This window comes from Elgaria multicarinata, chromosome 21 (genome assembly GCF_023053635.1).
Source record: "Elgaria multicarinata webbii isolate HBS135686 ecotype San Diego chromosome 21, rElgMul1.1.pri, whole genome shotgun sequence".
Classification (NCBI taxonomy): domain Eukaryota; kingdom Metazoa; phylum Chordata; class Lepidosauria; order Squamata; family Anguidae; genus Elgaria; species Elgaria multicarinata.
The window spans coordinates 15,975,752-15,995,495 of NC_086191.1; the positions used below are offsets into that span (position 1 = coordinate 15,975,752).

The following is a 19,744-nucleotide window of genomic DNA, read 5'->3' on the forward strand; positions in this document are numbered from 1 at the left end:
GCAGGAGGGAGGGGGCTCTCAGCTGCAGCTGGACCCAGGCATGATGGAGAGTTGCCTGGCTGCCGCTTCCTCCCTCACCGGTGGCCTCTCCAGAGACAGTTGGTAGCAGGAGGGAGGGGGCTCTCAGCTGGAGCTGGACCCAGGCAGGATGGAGAGGTGCCTGGCGGCTGCTTCCTCCCCCACTTGCATGTACTATTTTATTGCAGTTACTATCAAGAGGCCAAAAAGTAAACAAAACCAAACAAACTTTAAAATAAAATAAAACCATAACAATTACAAAATAAATAAATAAATAAGCACCTAACCCAACAGGCCAGCAGAAGGACAGCCGAGAGGAACCCTTCGCTCTCACTGATGGGTCCCCCTCCATTTTCAACAGAACCCCCCTCACCACCCCCATTATTGAAAACATCCCTAATCTCATTGCCCCCCCCCCCAAATCGTCAACCCATCTGCGAGCTCCTTTGCAGGTGAGTTTCCAGCTGCTGCTGCTGCAATTAAATATTGAAACGATATTTAATTCATCTAACAAGGTCCACGATGCAGCGAGAATCAAAGGCGGCCAATTTGTGCGACAGTGTAAGGAGCAATTTTAATTTTTCCTTTTTAAAAATAAAATAAAAATCAATTCTGGTTTTAAAAAGCTGACCATCTAGCTCTTCTGCCCATATAACTCAGGGGCTGGGGGGAAAACGCCCTGACGTCAGGAGCTGCAGATCTGTGATTGATCTCCCGGCAGCTCTGTTAATTGGAGCTGTCAGGAAAAAATAATTGCAAGCGGCTCGTTGCTCCGTCGTGACTGGAGGCGGCTGGTTCCACTCGCAGGTGTGCAAACGGTTACCTGACTAATTAGGCCGTTTGAAGCCCAATCAACCGGCTCCCTCGTTAACAGAGCTGGGATCTTTCTCGGCCACGGGCTCATACAGAAGGTACAACGAAGCGTGCCTCTGAACAGGTGCAGAGCGGTTTTCCTTCACCACTTGGAGGGCCTGTTTATGCAGTTGGCATAACCCAAGTGTTCAAGCTTTTGCTACCATTTCAGCCCGCAGGTGCAGGATTCATTCATTCATCCATTTATTACATTTCTTTACTGCTGAATAACCAAAGCTATTGCGGGTCTAAATGCTCCCCCATGAAAAGGAATTCTCTTTTCACCAAGAGGAAGGTTAATTGGAACCCTCTTCCCTGACACATGCTTGTTTTCCATATGTATATATATATATTTGAGGGGGGAGAAGCATTCAGATATGAGTGATTCCCCGCTGCAACCTCAAATGGGTCAGTCCAGCAAAAACTGTACCACCAAACCCTTCTGAACCTACCAACTGGCCATATGTAATCACAGCAAACTCTTCCACGTGCCAGGATTAAGGCAGAAGTTAAAGAGGGTTCGGCAAGTAGAACCTCCATGTTCAGAAGCAGTGTACCACAGTAAAGACACCGCAGATGTGCTATGCACATTGCCCCGGAGACATGCAAGTCAGCTACCATTAGACACAGAACCCAGGACTTAATGGGTATGATTGCCTTCTCGTGTCTGTTTTTATTCATTTAAATTTATTTCTATCCTACCTTTTGGGATCCCTAAACAATGTGTAATCATTATGTACAATTGATAAGAACTAAAACCCACATATTAACATAGCAGAAAGAAAAATGGCAAAATGGGAAGGTCTTTGCAAAATGCCAACTGGGGGAGTTCCACCGCCTGGGGACCACAACCGGAAAGGCCCCATTCCGTGTCCTCCTGGCTGACTGGACTTCTGTTGGCAGATTATGTCTCAGTCTCCAAAGGTTCCTCTCTTCCTTCCCTCCCCCTTCCTCTTTTCTCTTTTTCTTTCTTTCTTTCTTTCTTTCTTTCTTTCTTTCTTTCTCACGCTCTCCATGTTGTTTCCCCCCTCTTTCTTCTCACTCTCTGGGCACAGTTACTATGGGTTGACCGTCTGGTTCCCAGATATGATCAAACATCTCCAGAACATCGAATATGCCTCCCGCACAAAGGTCTTCCTCAATGAGACGGTGCGCCACATCACGTTCAACTTCACCTTGGAGAACCAGATCCACAGCCGTGGGGAGTACTTCAATGACAAGTAAGCGCCTGGCCCCCCATTCCCCCCACACACACACTTGCTGAACAATTCCTCAATGGGTTGTGACGGAGCTCAGGCGATCCTGAGGACGGAGAAAGCCTGGAAGAACCTTCCTTGGGTTCAAATAACGGTGCTGTTGGTGCAAAATCATGGCTCGCTGTTGGCCCCTTTGGGCAAAATCAGCCTCATTTGCTTGACTGTGTTGTGCCCCACTATCCGTCTTTCTCTGAGTGAGAAAGTGGGCGCATTCGTTCAATATTCAGTGAAAAGTGAATCTCTTCCTCTGTTCTCTCCCTTTCGTTTGTCAGGTTCATTGGCCTCAAGATGAAGTCCGTGTCCTTCGTTGACTCCTTGTTTGAGGAATGTTATTTTGAGGATGTCACGTCTAGCAATACTTTCTTCAAGAACTGCACTTTCATCTCCTCCGTCTTCTACAACACAGGTAAAGCCTGACACAGCCACACATGCACCGGGGCTGTGCTTGTCTTCTGGCATCAGTAGCGGGTTTTATTTAATCCTCTGCAGAAGACAGCATACTAATAAGCGCCGCGGTAGCCCAGGGGCTTCGGAAGTTAAGCTGCTCAGATTCGCTGCCTCATGGCCCACTTCAGGCTTCCGAGGTTCGAGGCGGCTGCTTGTGGGGGCAGCGGTGGGGTGGGGTCTCAGTCCTTTCTAACCTCTTGGGCCTCTGACCTGCAGACCTCTTTGAGTACAAGTTCATCAACAGCCGGATCATCAACAGCACTTTCCTGCACAACAAAGAGGGTTGCCAGCTCGACTTTAGTGATGACAACAACGCCTACATGATCTACTTCGTCAGCTTTCTGGGCACCCTGGCTGTGCTGCCGGGGAACATTGTTTCAGCTCTCCTGATGGACAAGATTGGGCGTCTCCGCATGCTAGGTAAGGAAGGAGCTGGGGAGGCGGAGAGCGAGTGTGTGTCTGTGTGTAGGGCCAGCATCGAGGGTACGGAAGGATGGGCAGCTGCCGGGGCCTCCTTGGACCTCTTCCTCCTCTTCGCCATGGCAACCTGCTTGTTCACCTGCCTCTCGCTCTGGTCCAGACAACAGTGGCGCTGAGAAGGAAGAGTAGGAGACACCCTGGCCTCCTGGCTCTCTGCCCGTCAAGCAAGTGGGAGCCATGATGAGGAAGAGGAGGAAGAGGAGGAGCAGGTGACCATGGCAGTGAGAAGGCAGACTCACAGAGGGAGGGGCCCCATGGAGGAGGTCTTTCCTATGAGCCCTCCAAAACGTCTCTGTACGTCTAGGCAGATGTGCAGCCAAGTGTGCAGCAGAGAACAAGCGAGAGTAGTCAAGCAGGACTAGAACCCAGATCTCCAGTTCTGGGCTCCACAATTCAAGAAGGATGCAGACAAGCTGGAGCATGTTCAGAGGAGGGCAGCCAGGATGATCAGGGGTCTGGAAACAAAGCCCTATGAGGAGAGACTGAAAGAACTGGGCATGTTTAGCCTGGAGAAGAGAAGATTGAGGGGAGACATGAAAGCACTCTTCAAATACTTGAAAGGTTGTCACACAGAGGAGGGCCAGGATCTCTTCTCGATCCTCCCAATGTGCAGAACACGGAATAACGGGCTCAAGTTAAAGGAAGCCAGATTCCAGCTGGACATCAGGAAAAACTTCCGGGCTGTTAGAGCAGTACGACAATGGAACCAGTACCTAGGGAGGTTGTGGGCTCTCCCACACTGGAGGCCTTCAAGAGGCAGCTGGACAACCACCTGTCAGGGATGCTTTAGGGTGGATTCCTGCCTTGAGCAGGGGGTTGGACTCGATGGCCTTGTAGGCCCCTTCCAACTCTGCTATTCTATGATTCTATGAGAGTGCCCACAGGCTGGCTAGGAGGTGCTGGGAATTGTAGTACCAACACATCTGGCACACACACGCACACGCACACTCCTATACAGTAAAGTAATGTTATAGAATACGGTTGCTAAATGAGCAGTGCTGTTTCAGGAACGCTTCCTCTTATTCTGAACAGTAATTAACGCAAAAGCTCTGTCCGCATCCTCTGCGTTTCTGAGCTCTTGCCTGGTTTCCTAAACTTTCTCACCCTAAGGTCTAGAAACCTGCTTTTTCTTTAAAAGTAGCTCACCGATTCTCAACAGCTTGGTTTATGCACCCAAAGAGCGCTGAGGACAATCGACGCTCTTAACCCTGAACTGGGACTTCCCTGACTCGTCTTGTCTTCTCCCTCTCTCTCTCCCCCTCCGCCCTCTTACCTTGTTCATGAAGCCGGGTCGAGCGTCATGTCTTGCGTGAGCTGCTTCTTCTTGTCCTTCGGCAACAGTGAGTCGGCCATGATCGCCCTGCTCTGTCTATTTGGAGGGGTCAGCATAGCTTCGTGGAACGCGCTGGACGTCCTCACGGTCGAGCTCTACCCGTCGGATAGAAGGTGAGCGGTTGAAATGCATCCGGCCGTTCCTGTGCTTAGCTTGGAACACTTCTCTTCGCTTTGTGTCCTGCGCCGGTGAAACTCTTTGCCTTCCGTTTCTCCCCAAGTCGGAAGCCCAGACAGAACAAAAACAACCCATTTCTGTGCCCTTGCCCCGAGATAGGCCAGACTACCGAGAGAAAATGAATGTGTAATATCTAGAAAGGAAAATTGGCCAGGGAAGCAGGTTGTGCAGTCTTCACGTGCCCCTGTGTTGACGTTTTCCTAAAACATGAGTTCCAGAAACTTGTTTTAAAGGAAGGAAGGAAGGAAGGAAGGAAGGAAGGAAGGAAGGAAGGAAGGAAGGAAGGAAGGAAACGGTTGATTCACAAAAGAGGGAGAGTTTCTGGAACGGGATTCTCACGTGCTGAACGCAAGGGCCATTTTATACACGTGGGCCCTGCAGTGTAGGGAAATAAGGTTTGGGTGGGAGAAGATAGGGGAAGATGGGTCCCCCCCCCCCCCCGTGCACACAATCTGCAGGGTCTCTGCGTGTGTGTGTGTGTGTTCCAATGTCTCCCTTCAAAACCGCTGCATGCCTTGCTAACTGCCATGTATACCAACACGCATATACGTTGCAAAGAATTGAGGGAACGTTTGGGAGGTTTTTTTAGGGTCGACCAGGAGTTGAGCATTGGACGAAAGACACCCTTTTTGTGGCAGCTGCAGTGAGCCTTAGCTGCGGAGAGGCGGCCTGCAGTCCAGAGCGGTTAATTACGTCCCTCCCCCATTAAAAAAACAAACCAGAAAGCCCACCTACAATCTGGATCTTGTGATGATGTTGCAGTCCTGGTCTCTTTTCCTCCCCCCCCCCCCCCCGTTGTCCTTCTGGGATAAACACTTTGCAGGGGGGAAGAGAGAGAGAGAGCGAGGCTGTGCAGCATTTGAAATGAGGACAAGGGAACAGTGACGCATTGGGTTTGCCAGTCACCCGCCGGCTGCCTGGAGGGACCTTGACAGTACAAGAAAAGCGGGACACGGACACACACACACAGAGAGAGAGAGAGATTGAGTGCTGCTCCTTGCAGAGGGGCAAAACTCCCGAGTTGTTTTCTCTGGGAAAGAAGGGGGCTCATAGGGTGAAAAACAGCAACAACTGAAATCAGGTAGAGCTCTAAGCCAGAGCCAATCCCTTATCAAGGGAGACCCTGGTCTCCCCCGGAGGGCGATGGGTCCTCAGCACAAGATGTAGGTTCGTGGCTGGGATCGGAGGTAGGGGATAGAAAGCCCTAAGCAAAACATGAGCACATTGGTGCAGCGTCCATGGAGGGTGGTACGGAACCCTGCTAATGCTGCACGTGCCGGCAGGCAAACCCAGTTCAAATGAGGAAAACTGGATGCGTTCGGGGCCACTTGAACCAACTTTCCTTGCCCGGCTGGCCTCATGTTTAAATTGGGCTTTGGAGGGCGCTCGTGAGGTGCTCTGGGAACTCTTGAGAGTGATGGGGAACATGGGGAGACTGAGCCAGACCCAGGGCCCATCTAGGCCGGTGTAGTCAACACTGATTGGCAGCAGCGGCTCTGCAGGGTTGCAGGTAGGATTTTGCCCTGCCCTGCCTGGAGATGCCGCAAAGGATTGTTATTGCCATAGGGATTGTTATTCAAAGAAACTGGGCTTGCAAATAAACTAGGGTGACCCTATGAAAAGGAGGACAGGGCTCCCTAGTCTACACAACTGTTAAAGATACAGAAGCCCTGTCCTACTTTTCATAGGGTCGTGCCATATGAAACAGCCTGCCGTGTTTCCTCCAGTCCATCCCCACAGCAACCAATCAGCAATCGGTGGTCAACGACCATTCAGACTTAACTGGGGTGTTTTTGGGGGCCCCCTCAAGGTTCTTCCTCCCTAACGCTTTTTGGGAGTATTTTGTGTGTGTGGCAAAGCTCAGGAACCCCCAACCATGCAGATAGCAGCCGTCTTGTGCGTGGGTGGTTCTGTTTTGGCTGCACAAGCCGCGGCACGCACTGCCTGGACATGGGAAACAGAGGGAATGAATGGCAACGATTGGTCATGGCTTTGCACTGTGTGCCCCTTAGAGGGCACCTCGCGCACCAAAGGAAACCTCTGAAATCCTCTGTGTCTTTCCCCCTATCCCTCTTCTCTCTGCCTCTCCTCCCTTCCCAGGACGACCGCTTTCGGATTCCTCAACGCCTTGTGTAAGCTGGCGGCTGTCCTGGGCATCAGCATCTTCACGTCTTTCGTCGGCATCACGAAAGCAGTGCCCATCCTGCTGGCATCGGCGGCTCTCGCCGTGGGCAGCTCGCTGGCCCTGAAACTGCCGGAGACACGGGGGCAGGTTCTACAGTGAGAGAGATTCGCACGCGGCCCTCTTCCGCCCCTGCCCTGTCCCACTTGGGGGAGATTTTAGAGTCGTAGACACTGTGACCGTCTTGTCGTTCCATTTCAATAGAGAACCCATCTCCGGATGGACTTTCTTTCACAAGTCCACTCGCTCTTGGAATTCCTCCTCCTGCTCCCCTCCCATGGTTTTGGTGTACATGTGAATCCACTCCCAGGTGGAGAGGCAGGGGAAACCAAAGAGAGAGCAGAGGCAGTGTTCTCGTTTTCTCTCTCTCTCTCTCTCTCTCTCTCTGCACCAAATGAATGCAGAGGGGCAGAGGGCCAACCTCCAGACCCCCTTGGCATTTCAGGTTGTGACCCCCACCCCACACTTGCCAGTCCAGGCTGGGTGTCCCAATATCCGGTAGAGGAAGCGTGATGATACCGTTTTACACCAACGTGTAAGCTTGTAAACAACTCACAGAACTTGGATGTGTCCATGTGCTCCAAACAAACCCTCTCTTTCTCTCTGTTTTGTTTTCCAAGGTTCCTAAGAGGCACGCTTTTGTGTCTGTGCGCGTGTGCGTGTATGTACAGATCAATGCAAAACTCCACTGGTTTTTCAGCCCATCCCACTGTATGCATACGAACAAACGCCAACGTACTCCCCACAACCTTTAGCGTCCGTTTCTTGGGTGTAAAACTAGCGTCGATTCAGGTGTAACTTTGTTTAGCTTGACGTTTCAGGTGGGAATTTCCCGACGCGCCGAGGAACCGGTTTGGCTGCTGGGCGAAACAGCCTTGCAATTTGCAGGTGATGTAAGCAGGATTTGCCAGGTCAGACCTCTTGGCGCGATTCCTCCACAAACTATACATTTGTTGTGCGTCCGTGGAAATTGGCTGGTGGTGGATCTGTTTTGGGGGGCTGGCATTTCAGAGGCGGACGGCTTGACGAAAGGGACCGGAGAGCTTGCCTTTGGGTTTGGGTGATTCCGTTTGCCGCTTCTATACCTCGGTGATGCCTCAGCGTCAAAATGGATAGAAGTGTGCAAAAGCACATGGAACCGTGAACCCGCCATCTCCTGAGTTGGGCTACCCTCGGCCGATTCACTGACCAGCAGGAATCAGCTTAGTACCACCTTCCTCAATTGGGTGCTGTCCAGATCTTTTGGATAACAACTTCCTTCTCACCTGGCCAAGGGCTGTGCTGACTGGGGCTTATGGGAGTTGTAGTTCAGAACATCGACAGGGCACCAAATGGGTGGCAGGCCGACTTAGCACATCTGCGCAGGCAGCTTTTATTTATTTCGGGTCTCCAGTGCGCTCCGATCAGCGCGTCGGCTTCTCCGAAGACCTGTGGCAAGCACTTGGCCCCACCTTCCTCCCCTGGGGTCTGACGAACACAAGGAGACCACTTCCCAGGAAGATGCACAATAACTTAAAGAGCACAATCCCCCTCGGGGGAGCTTTTCATATATGCCACGAGAGAGAGAGAGGTAGTCTTTCTGTGCCGGGAGGCAAAAGAGGTGCAGTGGCAGCAGGGAGAGTTTCTATTCTTTGGGACCAAAATCGGGTTCACTCAGACTAGGGGAACTTCGACAAAGCGTACCTAACGTGAGCGGAGGACAATTCCTGCGGTTGCTATTCTGCTTCCTCTTTCATTACCACCTCTTTTTGAACAGAAAAAAGAGTGTGTGTGTTTTTGGAGGGTGCTTATCCTTCTGCAACCTCTGGTGCCTTCCAGATGTTCGCAGCCACAACTCCCATCATCCCCGTGGACTGGCCGGAGAGATGCAGTCCAATGCATCTGAAAGTCACCAGCTGTTGGGGAAGCCTGTCGCACGCTTCAGAATCCACCACCCCAAAATGAGGTGGCAGCCGCTGAACTAGGGTCTCAAAAAGGGGGGTTAGACTGAGGTGCAGAACCTTATTCCCCTGAGGGCCGGATTCAGTTTGGAAGACGATCTCGGGGGGCGCATTACCCCAGGCAAATAGGCCAGGGCTAAAATACCAGAGATGGATGGAAGGTCTACCAGTAATGGGACCCGATCACGCCTTCAATTCCAACCGGTCTTTGGATAACAATTTCTTGGGATAAACATCAGGGGAGAAGTCTGTCTTCCTTCTCTCCGCTTCTGGCTTTGTGGAGGGTTAGGGTTATCTGTTGGCTGAACATGCCCCTTTTGGTTTGGAGCCTACAGGGTCTGCTGCTTTTGCTTCCGAAAGTGGCATGTATTGAGCAGTGTGGATGGGTATATTCTGCCTCCCTTCACAATTCTGCACAGGGATCAGTCACAACTGCCTTTCTGAGGCCTGCAGGCCAGCACACGCAATGGAAGTAACCAGCCCAGAGTTGGTGTCTTTATAGGTCTGGGTGAACCTCTATTGGTCCCTTGAGTTTTTATAGGGCTGTGTGCAGCCCTATGGGTCCCTTGCGTCACCTGACCTCTGCTGAGCCAGTAGTTGCAATACCCTTATTTGGCCATCTGTAGGGGTGGTGCTGAAGCACAAATCCCCTTCCTTCCTAGCCCTGTAGCTTGACTACACTATTGCTTTAAAGCGCTTTATAACAGTTTTATAGCGCTTATAACTGTTATAAAGCGCTTTAAAGCAGTAGTGTAGATCCGGCCCAGGTGTAGATGGCAAATACTGAAATTGCTGGACCGCTACATCTTGCATGACTTACGAAGCTGTGGAACAGTTTCCCCCCCCTGCCCAAATCCTCAAGCTGAATTCTAATTTATTTATTTATTTAAAATCCGATATCCAGATCTGGGGTTTTCCAGTGCAATTTTTGAAATGTTAGGGAGGAAAATTCCTCACTTTTGTTCTAGACCACCCAAAGAGGAACTTGGGGATGATGCAGACGGTGGCCAAACTTGACGTTGAGTATCTCGGACCAATCTTTTTTACAGCACGTGTGATTTTACTCAAGCTGACACCTTGGCCTGGATTCTTGCCTGTTTTCTCTTTGGTATGATTTACCCCCGTTTCCAAGCACTGCCCAGTGAAATAGTTGTCATTTTGACGGCGGGGAAAAGCATTTTGTGATGGGAAATTTTCAGTATAGGAGATTGCCAAGGTCTCCACTTTTTTTCTTTCCAAGTAACTAGTTTTTTGGATGGCAATGAGGAAAATTAAGACACTGGTCCGGTTTAGTTTGTACTTTTCTCTGATCTGGCAGGGGTCTTCTTCTGTTCTTAAGGTTGCGAATAGGGTATTATTTTTCCTCCTTTAAAATCTGGATGCCTCTTGAAATGGACCGAGGTCTTTACGCTACCCTTTTGGAAAGAAACAGATCCATACACAGTTGAACGTATCTGAGTCCTACGTAATCAAAGCACACACCCACACCACCCCTGCGATTCCTTGTTCTCCCCCGGATCGTGTCCCTCTCTGACTCTGGTCTCTTTCCATCCTTTACAGTGTAGCTGGTCTTCTAAACAAAGCCAACATACAAACCTATGTAGTACTGTCTGTATGCAAACAAACCTTGTGTTGTGATGTAGTTTTTAGATGTTTGTAAAGAACAATTGAAAAAAAAATATCAGGAGAAAAAAAAAAGCATAACTTCAGTTGTGGTCTCTGGTTTGTTTCATTTTGTATAAAAACAGAAGCCAAGAATGCTGATAAAATATGAAGGTTATTTTAAATGTCATGTTGAGAAAAGAAAAGGGGGTGGGACAGGACTCCGAAAAGGTGCTGTGAATAATAATGATAATTTAACATTTTTAAAAAAAGAGGTTGTGTGTGCAGTTCAGCAGGAAAAGGAAAAAGTTTTAAGTCTGGCTTTGGCCATGCACAGGACTCCTCCCCCCCCCCCCCCCCCCGGCATTATGAACTCATAGTCAACAAAAATCAATGTAAAAATGAAAAAAAATAAAATAAAAGATTGAAAAAAAATTAATCTTAGACGTTTGAAATGCGCAGTTTTTTAAAACAACACACACACACACACATCCTGAGTTCTGTGGAAAGTGCACTAACTCTGAATTTCAGGTATGAAAAAGGTGGTGTGTTGTCCATAAATCATTTTTTCTCTCCATCGATCTACACAATCTATAGATCTCTTTGCAAAATTTAAATCAGTGCTGGATCTACTTTGAGGGCACTTGCTATGGTAGTAGAGGTTTAAATGATTTAAAAAAACCAGGTTAATCTGCCCAGTGTGGGCAGAGATGTCCATTCACATGATCGAGGGAAATCTTCCCTGGCTATTGGCTCAGGCACCAAGGGCGGTGCTGAATATCTGCAAATATTCAAACTGCTCAGGAAAGTGTTTGCACACCCAGTTTTCACCCTTTCCCAAAAACTGCCCTTATGAGGTATTCAGACTACAGGGAAAGCCAGCTGGACAGGGTTCCTTTGCCAATATTACTTTGTGGCCAGGCAGGAAGTCAACAGGTGCAGCTGCCTTGCGATATCTTAAGAGTGCAGGGTTAGCTACATCTGTTGAATGCTTTTGTCTGACTTACAGCAGCTAAAAATCTCATGGGGGGGGAACACCCTGAAATAGCTAAAGAAACTGGGGGTTGCCCATGTACGTTTTCAGGTTCACCTGTCTTTGAGTATAACCCTGTGCATGGTGAAGTGGGGGTCCCTTCTGGCCAGAGTGTGAGATTTAGTCTTGTGAGCTACCGTGGGCTGGGCCCGGTCTGCACACCTGGCCTTCCAACGTGAAAGGCAGGGCAGAGCGCCATCGCAACCGAGCACCGAAGCAACGGCTCCCTCGCCCACAAACAAGGCTGACAGTGCGCTCTTAACAAGGAGCGAAGCCCAAGAAATTTAATGTGCTTAAATAAAAGGCAGACAGCCCTGTCCTTGAGACACCCAAGTCTCCCCGCTGCAGCCGGAATGAGAGAATCGGCAGAAACGAACTAACAGAAACCCGAAACGAACGTGCCGCATCCCTCTTTAGAAAAAAGCAGCTCTCTGGCGAACGGAGGCAAGGTTTGGCTGTGGTGGAGAAAGCCGGAGCGAGGCATTTATTTCTGCTTCTAGCATGGTGCTGTGGCTGGTCCACCGACGTGGCTCTGCCATCCCACTGCCCGGCTCTTCTTCATGCTCACATCAATCCCGTCTTTCCCACTTTGCCCGCCATGTGGGGGTCATGCTTGGATCCCCCGAGACACTCGGGGCTTTGGATGATTTTGGGGTTCTTCTCCCACTGCTGGGGGGTCTTGGCTTGGATGGAGAGGGCATGGACTGGGCCTGACAGCTCTTCCTGGAGGATCTCATTGACCAGGCGGTGGCGGTGGATGAGGGAGAGGCCCTCGAAGCGGCGGCTGGCCACCACCACCCGGAAGTGGGTCTCGGCCCCGCGGGGAACGGCATGCATGTGGCTGTCGTTGATGATCTCCAAATGGACCGGTTCCAGGGCGTGCTGGAGTTTGGTCCGGATGCAGGCCTCCACCGGCTTCTCCATGGGCGAGCCCCCGCCCAGCGCGGAGTAGCCGGCAGAGAAGGACGGCGGCCAACGCAGAGCACGGCGCAGCACCAGCACGGCGGAGGACAGCATCGGAGGCGGGGCGGAGAGGGCTGCAGGCAGAAGGCGGCAGTGTCAGTGCGTGTGCCTCCCCACCCCAGGGCGCTCGGAGAGGGAGGGGGAGCAATCTCCCTGTTCCTCGGGGCCCACCCTTCCCCCCCAAACACGGATCCTTGGGTGCCTTCTTGGCTTTTCGGCAGCACCCCCCCACCCCCCATTCTGAAGTTTAAAATGCCTCGCTGAAGACTTAGTGGTAGTCAGACCTTCAGGCTAAACTATGCAAATTTGGGCACTGATGTCCCGCCCCTTTTGAGTCCGGCTCTGCCCCCGAGAGCGTCTCTGCAATAGAATCCGGCCCTCGGACTGAAACAGGTTCTGTACCCCTGGCGTAGTCATCCTCACAACGACCCTGTGGAGTAGGTTAAAGCTAACGGTTGGCTTGAGGTCATTATGACTGTCTCTACCTACAGGAGCCTTCCCCAAATCCGGGGCCCTCTGGATGGGCTGGAGTAGCACTCCGTTACTGCTTGTACTGTTATGAAGGGGTGGCCTGGAAGGTCTGCCAACTCGCCAGAGGGGAGCGGCGGTGGGCAAGCCCCTGCTGCCTTGTGCTGCTGGTGGGAACTGCCTGATGGTGGGAAGTTGAAAACTTCAAGTAGGTTCGGGGGCAATTCAAGGAGCATTCAGCGACAACCCATTCCCCCACGTCTGAGCCCAAAGGAGGCTGATTTGGGGGCCAAAGGCCCTGCATCCCCGCTGCCAGGATGCTGCGTAGTCCTGTATGGATGTTCCAAAATGGGGCCCACCTTGAAAACAAGTCCGCGGAGGCTTTTGGATCCGGAATCCCATCCCCAGGCTGCGGAACACGTGACACAGCCATAAAGGCGCGCGCCTCTCTGAGCACGTGCGGAGTGCATCGGTGAGAAACGGTAATAAAGAAAGTTTTTCCAAGGCAGGAAGCCTGACGCAATGAAACTTTGTGATTTCAGCTGGGTTTGGGGGGCGGGGCGGGGCAGGCGCCTGCATGCCCAGATGCTGGCGGGGGTGCGGAGGGAGCGCCTTTTTGGCGCCCCGCGGCGGGCAAGCTGCAAAGGTGGTCTCTTTGGGTTGCAAAAGAAGAACGGGTGCGCTTATTTAACCGTGACGCAAAGGAAACATGGGAGCTCAGTGTGCCACGCATTGCACAAGGCACTCCCGGCTGCAGGCGCTGCAAGCAGAAGCCGCCCCGCCCATCCACGCACCCCCCTTCTCTCGCATGCACGCAACCCTAGGGGAACCCGCCACCCGCCTCCACGTTCACACGACACGATACTCCACCTGCCCTTCAAAGCAGAGCCCCAAAGTGCGTTTTCTCCTGCGCTGCTGACCTTGCAGTCTCTCTGCGCTCCCTTCTTCCCCGTCGTGGATTCTAGGAAATGTAGTTCGCTCCAGTTCAGTGGGGAGTCAACAGCACTACATTTCCCGGCAAGCTCCGGGGCGCTCCCCCCCCTCTCGTCCTCTTGCACTCTGGGAATTGTAGTCCTTTGAGCTCCCCCTCCCCTTTTATTATTATTATTATTATTTATTTATATAGCACCATCAATGTACATTTTGCATCTTTGATATTGGGCATCCCAAGAAAACGCCTCTGACGACTCGCTGCAATGGGCTGAATGCAGTTTTCGAGTCTGCAGATTTGCGTGGCTGCTTTAGCACTCAGGGAGGTCGTGGCCGCGATCCTAGGCGTTCTTCCCTGAGAGTAAATCCCATTGAATCCAAGGAGACTTACTTCCAAAGTGAGCACGCTTACATTGGCGCTAGCTGGCTGGGCACATTTTGCCTGGGTAATCCCTAGTCGGGCATAGTGGCATGGGCAGGCTATTCCCCAACCTAGCCTGCCGCTTAAGTGTTGGACTACAACTCCCATGAACCCCAGGCGGTGGCTGGGGACGCCGGGAGTTGTAGTCCAATACCTATGGGGACAGGCTGTGGCTGTAAACATGCAGGGGAGACAACTGAATTCAGAAAGCGTGCACTTTTGCGTATCTTTTCATTGCCTTTGACTGTAAGCTCCTTGAGCGCAGAGACCCCAGCTCTCCCCTACCCACCCCCGCCCGGAGGATTCTTTGGGAAGCAGGGTGCTGGATTAATTTAGGGCGCAATCCCGTGCATGCTTAGAGAGAGACCCTACAACGCCCGGCATTCCTCAGCCAGGCTTTTCTCTTTGTAAACAATGCCTGGGGTTTGTCCCTTAGGGACCAGCCGTTAGTTGCTCTCCTGGGGACCTGAAGATGCCCCTCACACTTCTTCCTTCAGAGATTCAAGTTCTAAAGAGCCTGAAATATGACTAGCGGGACAGCCAAGTTGTATACGTGCATCTTAATATGCATTAAAAACATTTTGGAGAAGTTTTTGAAGCGAGCTGGAGTTTTATATTTGTCCACGAGGTGGCAAAATTGCCCATTATTAAGTCAGTGCATTTCGCAGCATATTTATTTACTGTGCTTTTAATTAGAAAGAATCCCCCGGTGGCTGCAAATCCCACCCGTTAATTAACGCTTCGTTTGCCCATCTTGGCGTCTCCGGCCAGAGGACCTCTCCTGCTCCTGGGCGAGAGCCAAGAAGAAGAGGAAAGCCCTGCTCAGGCACGGAGAAGCCTGGCAATGCCCCACACGGGGTTTTTGAGTTGCTCCGGGTGCACCTAGGGGGGAGTGAAGTTTAACTGGCCACACCTGGACAAAACCACTCCCCACCGCCACCATCAAAGGGAAGGGGACCCCCCCCTCGGCCAACACCTGGAAAGTGATGGATCAACATGAAGCCAAGATTGCCAAGAATGTTCCCTGTTGCCCCCCAGCCTAAGCTGCTAATCGCCTCTAATTACGTGGTACAGTCAAAAATCTAGGGCGTATGACCTTCGCCGGCAGGGCTGTGGATACCGTTGAGGCGGACTGAGCCCCCCCTCCGCCCCCAGCCATTGATGGAGGTGGGAGAGAGTGCAGGTGAATTACCTGACAATGTTTTATGGCTCAAAAGAGGAGTTACACCCCAGAGGTCACAGCGAGGAACTCGGAGCGTCCTGTAAAGGCTCTATGCTGGCCTTGCCCATCTGGAAGATGTGGTGGACTACAACTCCCACAATCCCCATGGGATGAGTCATGGTAAAGCCCTTTCTTTATAAGCAGCAAACCCCAGGTTCGATGTGGAAAACTGCCTGAAACATTGGGGAGCCGCTGCTGCCGGCCTGTGCTGACACTACTGGGCTAGACAGACCCATTTTCCCATTCCATAGAAGGCCATTTCCTGTGTTCCTTAAAGGCTAAAAGATGGATTGTGGCTGAGGGGTACCTGGACCTGCTTTGTCAGGTGCATAAAGAGGTCCTCCTATGTGAATAGAGGTGGCATCACTTGGGTGGGTGTGCTCTGTCAGGTGCTGCATGTTGGCACTGGGCAGGTCAACAGTGGGCAGGCATTCCTCCTTTTCTCTGTTTCTGGCATCCCAATCTGCCGGAATGCCTGGGGAGGGAGATTTAAGTGGTCTAATGGCTTGCAGAGAGCCCGTGGGCCACCTGTGTTCTACAGTAAATACTGGAGATTTGAACCTCCTTCTGCCCTGGGAAAAGCTAAAGTACCTTGCAGTCCCCTGGAATCTCAGGGGATGTTGTGGTCTAGCCCAGGAGCCCTGCTGTTGGGTCACGGCTGGAATTCTGGCCATTCCAAAGCATCCCACGGCAACTCTGTCATCACTCTGTCAACGGTGATCTGCAGAATCCATAAAACATTTCCCCAGCACTGTTTATCTCCTCGGACAATTTCACTGGCTGGATTTCTGCCTGCTGCAAAGCTCTGAAAAGAGGGATGGGCACGAATGTTGTTGGACTGCAATTCCCGTCATCCCTGGCCAAGGCTAATGGGAGTTGCAAGCCAACAACCTTTGGAAGGCCGCAATTTGACCACGCAGGTGTTGGCAACTATATAGGATTCTTTTTTAAATTGTTTGGAAGACTGAAGTGTGAGGCAGGTAGAAATCCAACAGGATATTCTCTCTCTGTGTCCCGGGGAAGGCCTACTTTCGGAATCCTTTGACCATTCGTTGACCCTGTCTTTGGAGACTTCCCACCCAAGATCTGTGGGCGGACGGTGGGGAGGGGGAGGTCATGGTGGGTCACGCTGTTGCTCACAGGGCGTTCTTCGAAATTATATTGCCTGCCAGAATGTATCAAAGTGGCAGGGGTGGGGGACACCCTTGACCCCGAGAGCCGGGGGCTTTTAAAAACTTTTTTTTCCTTTTCATTTTGAATGGCGGTAGTGTTTGCTCTGCAACCAGGGGGTGAAAATAAAAGGTCACGGGAAGGTTAATACGGTGCGTCCAGGCAAATGTTCATTAAGTAGTTAAACAACTTGTAGGAAAGAATTGGGTCATGCTTTCCCCACTCCTCACACATTTTTTTTTGGGGGGGGGGAGGAAGGTGGATTAAGGAAGGGATCGTTATAGCAAGATGGGTTGTGGTGACCGGCTCAGATTTATGGGAAGAGGAGAAATCATGTGTCCTGGCTTCCCACACGGGCCTTTTCCTACTGGCCTCCCCTGCCATTAAGGAGAGATCTTCTGCCCCACTGCCGTGCCCCAAAGGCCTCCATCAGTAATGGGCCAATTCTCTCACTCTCACATACAAACGTGTCCGTCCATCACTCGGTCGCTGCGAGGAGATCCAGGGCTTTCCTAAACCAGAAGGCGGAGGTGGCACTGTGGGATTCACTGCCCCAATACGTGTTGAAGGAAGGGACCACTGGGCTTGAAAGGGCTTCAAAAAGGTGATTCAGCAAGCTCACGAAGGAGAAGAGCATCGTGGCCAGATACTTGCTTGGCATATTGAAGGGTTCAATATCCAGGCAGGGCTGGAAGAGACTGAAATCCTGGAAAGTAACCCGTTGCTCTGCTGATGTGTTGGACTACAACTCCCAAGATGCCCTGGGAGTTGTCCTCTAACACATCGGAGACGGTTGGTGCAGACAGACCTGAGCTACCAAGGGTCTGACTCAGTACAGATCAGCTTCTCATGTTCCTTTTGAAATGGGGAACAAATGGCAAAGGCTTGCTTGGAAAACGTCTTCATACTCACTTGGGAACTGTAGTATCCGGCTGTCCCCTGTCGGAGTCATGATGCAGGACTGGATGGACTCCATGGCCTCATCCAGCAAGGTTCTCAGAACTCCCGTGGCAGCAACCAAACTCTGATGTGCAAAGGCATTCTAGGCGTTGTCACGAAGGGTCCTTGCGGCACTGCGTAACCAACTTTGTTCTTGAACTTTGCAGCTTGGTCCAACCCTAAAAGGCTCACCCAAAAGGGGCTGGATTTGATGAGACGCCCCAAAACATCTGCCTGTTCTTACAGCTCCCTGCCCCCCCCCGCCTTGCCACATGATCCCACTGCCCTCCTCCTCCTCTGCAGAATAGCTTTGCCTTGTTTTTCGATTTCAAGACAAGAAGCTGCCTTGTTCCGCCCCGCTCGCCCGTTCCCCAGCAAAGGTCACAACCTCCTTTGCCCTCCGCCTGACACGTTCAGTCATGCCTTCCACGCGTTCCGGCTGCCCCAGGGAGGCCGAGAACGAGTGGGGGGCTGCCTGTTGCCCCTTCCAGGCACTGGCCCGGGAATCCCCTGCCCCCTGTCACAAAGGCTCCTTAGGAACTCAGCCTGTGGAGGTCCCCATGCCAGTTTCAGAGCTCTGGAGTGCTGGAAACTGACCAGGGGAAGATCAGAGAGAGCTATCCCTGGTTAATTGTGGTTGCTGTTGTTATTATTATTCATAGTGGTACTACATTTCTGTACTCCCAACAACAGCCAAAGTTCAAATTGAAACCATAAAACACAACATGAGAAAACGTAATAGAAAACCATTAAAAGTTAGCTGCTTTCTACTGAATGAGGCCCTTGGTGTATCTAGCCCAGTATTGTTAGCACTGACTGGCAGCAGCGTTCTCCAGGTTTTCAGGTGAGGTTCCTTTCCTTGCCCTACCTGGAGAAACCGGGGGTCGAACCTGGGACCTTCGGCAGGCAAAAAACAGGTGCTCTGTCACACTGAGCTATGGCTCAGTATATAGTACTTCTATATATGCTCAGAGGCACTCTCTTACACCTTCAAGCAACCTCACTCTGGGGATTTAAAATCCTGCCACCTCTACTTTGGAGACTGGGTCCTGTAGTGCCCCCCACCCCACCCACTCCACGCGCCATCAGTTTGGATGCTTCCAGAGAGTGAATTTTCAAGTGTGGAGCCAGGTGATCCCTTCTTATGGGAGACCTGTTGAAATCAGCAGGAATTAGAAGGTGTCAAGACTAACTTGTCCCATTGACGTCAGTTTGTCTCCTCCTCTAAGCAGGACTAAGTCTGGATCCAACCCTCCCCTTGCTTCCAACATCAACCCCAGGGTGGCTTGTGGCAGATCCTTTGTCTCTCCGCGCTCCCTCCCTCCCCCACCCCGAGGGTGAGCTGCCTTTGGAGAAGGAACTTTCCCAAGCTCTGAGCAATGATTGCACCACCTGTCCGTAGGCTTCTCAGCAGAGTCGACATGTTTAAGAGTTCCTGGCATGCCCTGGGCCTCACCTGTTCTGGGTGGTCTCGTGGGGGTCAGGCAGGGAGCACCTTGGTGCAAAGAGGTCAGAGGCATTCGTTTCTGGGAAGATGCCATTCTGTAACTCATTTCCCAGACAACATTTCTGTGCACCTTCTCCATCTATGGTGCATCTCCTACTGGCCAGCTAATAAACAACACACCCATTGCTGCTGCGGTTACCAGATGGAAGTGTAAATTTGCAAAATCGCAAAATGGAGGTCTGGTGGTCCGTTTGGAAGCCAGGTTGGAGAACAGCAGTTTGGCTTGTGGGACTGGCTGTAAAAAGAAGACGAGGCTGTGCTAGTTTTGGGGACTCGAGCTCCAGAGCTGACCCTTTGGGAAGGTGGTTTAAAATAAATGAAATCCCAGCCTTCCTGTCCTCCAGAGCAGAAGGGGTTGACTAGAGAGCCCTTTTCAAAGCGAGAGAGGGATGGGGGACCTTCAGCCTGCTTTGATCAACACGAGGGATTGTGGGGATCGCTGTTACTTTTTCTTCCTGCAGCAATGATCACCGGCAAATTCCACTGCCATGGAAGAGGACTCATAAACTGCATAGGAGTAAACTGCTTGCTCCATGAACTCAGCCTGGGAGCCAAGTACCACGTGCTTGAAACTGTAAGTGTGCCTGCGTTTACTCCACGAGCCTTTGTGGGTCTCTCCTGTCCAGGAAACGGGGAGAGTGAGAAGGGCTTTACCATGTGGACTAGAAGCTTGATGCTTGGGCCGCCTGGCAAATCTTCTCTCTTGTTTCCAAGTTCATCCCTACACTTTGGCAGTCTCTTCCTGCCAGGAGGATCGTCCCGCACAGGCAACAGCCGTGCTGAGTGGATCTGCACCAGTTCCAT

General features: G+C 51.5%; 2 protein-coding genes across 4 annotated transcripts in view; one reads left to right on the forward strand and one right to left on the reverse strand.

Annotated features, from left to right (window-relative positions):
* Positions 1-7,077, forward strand: part of LOC134412293 (serine/threonine-protein phosphatase 2A 56 kDa regulatory subunit beta isoform) — a 328,596-nt gene extending 321,519 nt beyond the window's left edge. The window contains exons 20-24 of the mRNA XM_063146188.1: positions 1,926-2,090; positions 2,399-2,532; positions 2,790-2,993; positions 4,340-4,499; positions 6,664-7,077. Coding sequence (XP_063002258.1) covers positions 1,926-2,090; positions 2,399-2,532; positions 2,790-2,993; positions 4,340-4,499; positions 6,664-6,847 — 847 coding nt within the window. The 3' untranslated portion in view covers positions 6,848-7,077. The remainder of the gene's footprint in view (positions 1-1,925; positions 2,091-2,398; positions 2,533-2,789; positions 2,994-4,339; positions 4,500-6,663) is intronic.
* A 4,499-nt stretch (positions 7,078-11,576) lies between these two features.
* Positions 11,577-13,725, reverse strand: BOLA1 (bolA family member 1). 3 transcript variants are annotated; one of them, XM_063145654.1, is made up of 2 exons: positions 13,622-13,725; positions 11,577-12,357 (listed from the first exon to the last, which is right to left on the reverse strand). In XM_063145654.1, the coding sequence occupies exon 2, from the start codon at positions 12,335-12,337 to the stop codon at positions 11,885-11,887; it is 453 nt and encodes a 150-aa protein (XP_063001724.1). In that variant the 5' UTR covers positions 12,338-12,357; positions 13,622-13,725; the 3' UTR covers positions 11,577-11,884. The 3 variants fall into 3 exon arrangements, with proteins under 3 accessions (XP_063001724.1, XP_063001725.1, XP_063001723.1); XM_063145655.1 differs by having other exon boundaries at positions 13,672-13,688; XM_063145653.1 differs by lacking the exon at positions 13,622-13,725 and adding an exon at positions 13,111-13,168.
* Positions 13,726-19,744: the final 6,019 nt, after the last annotated feature.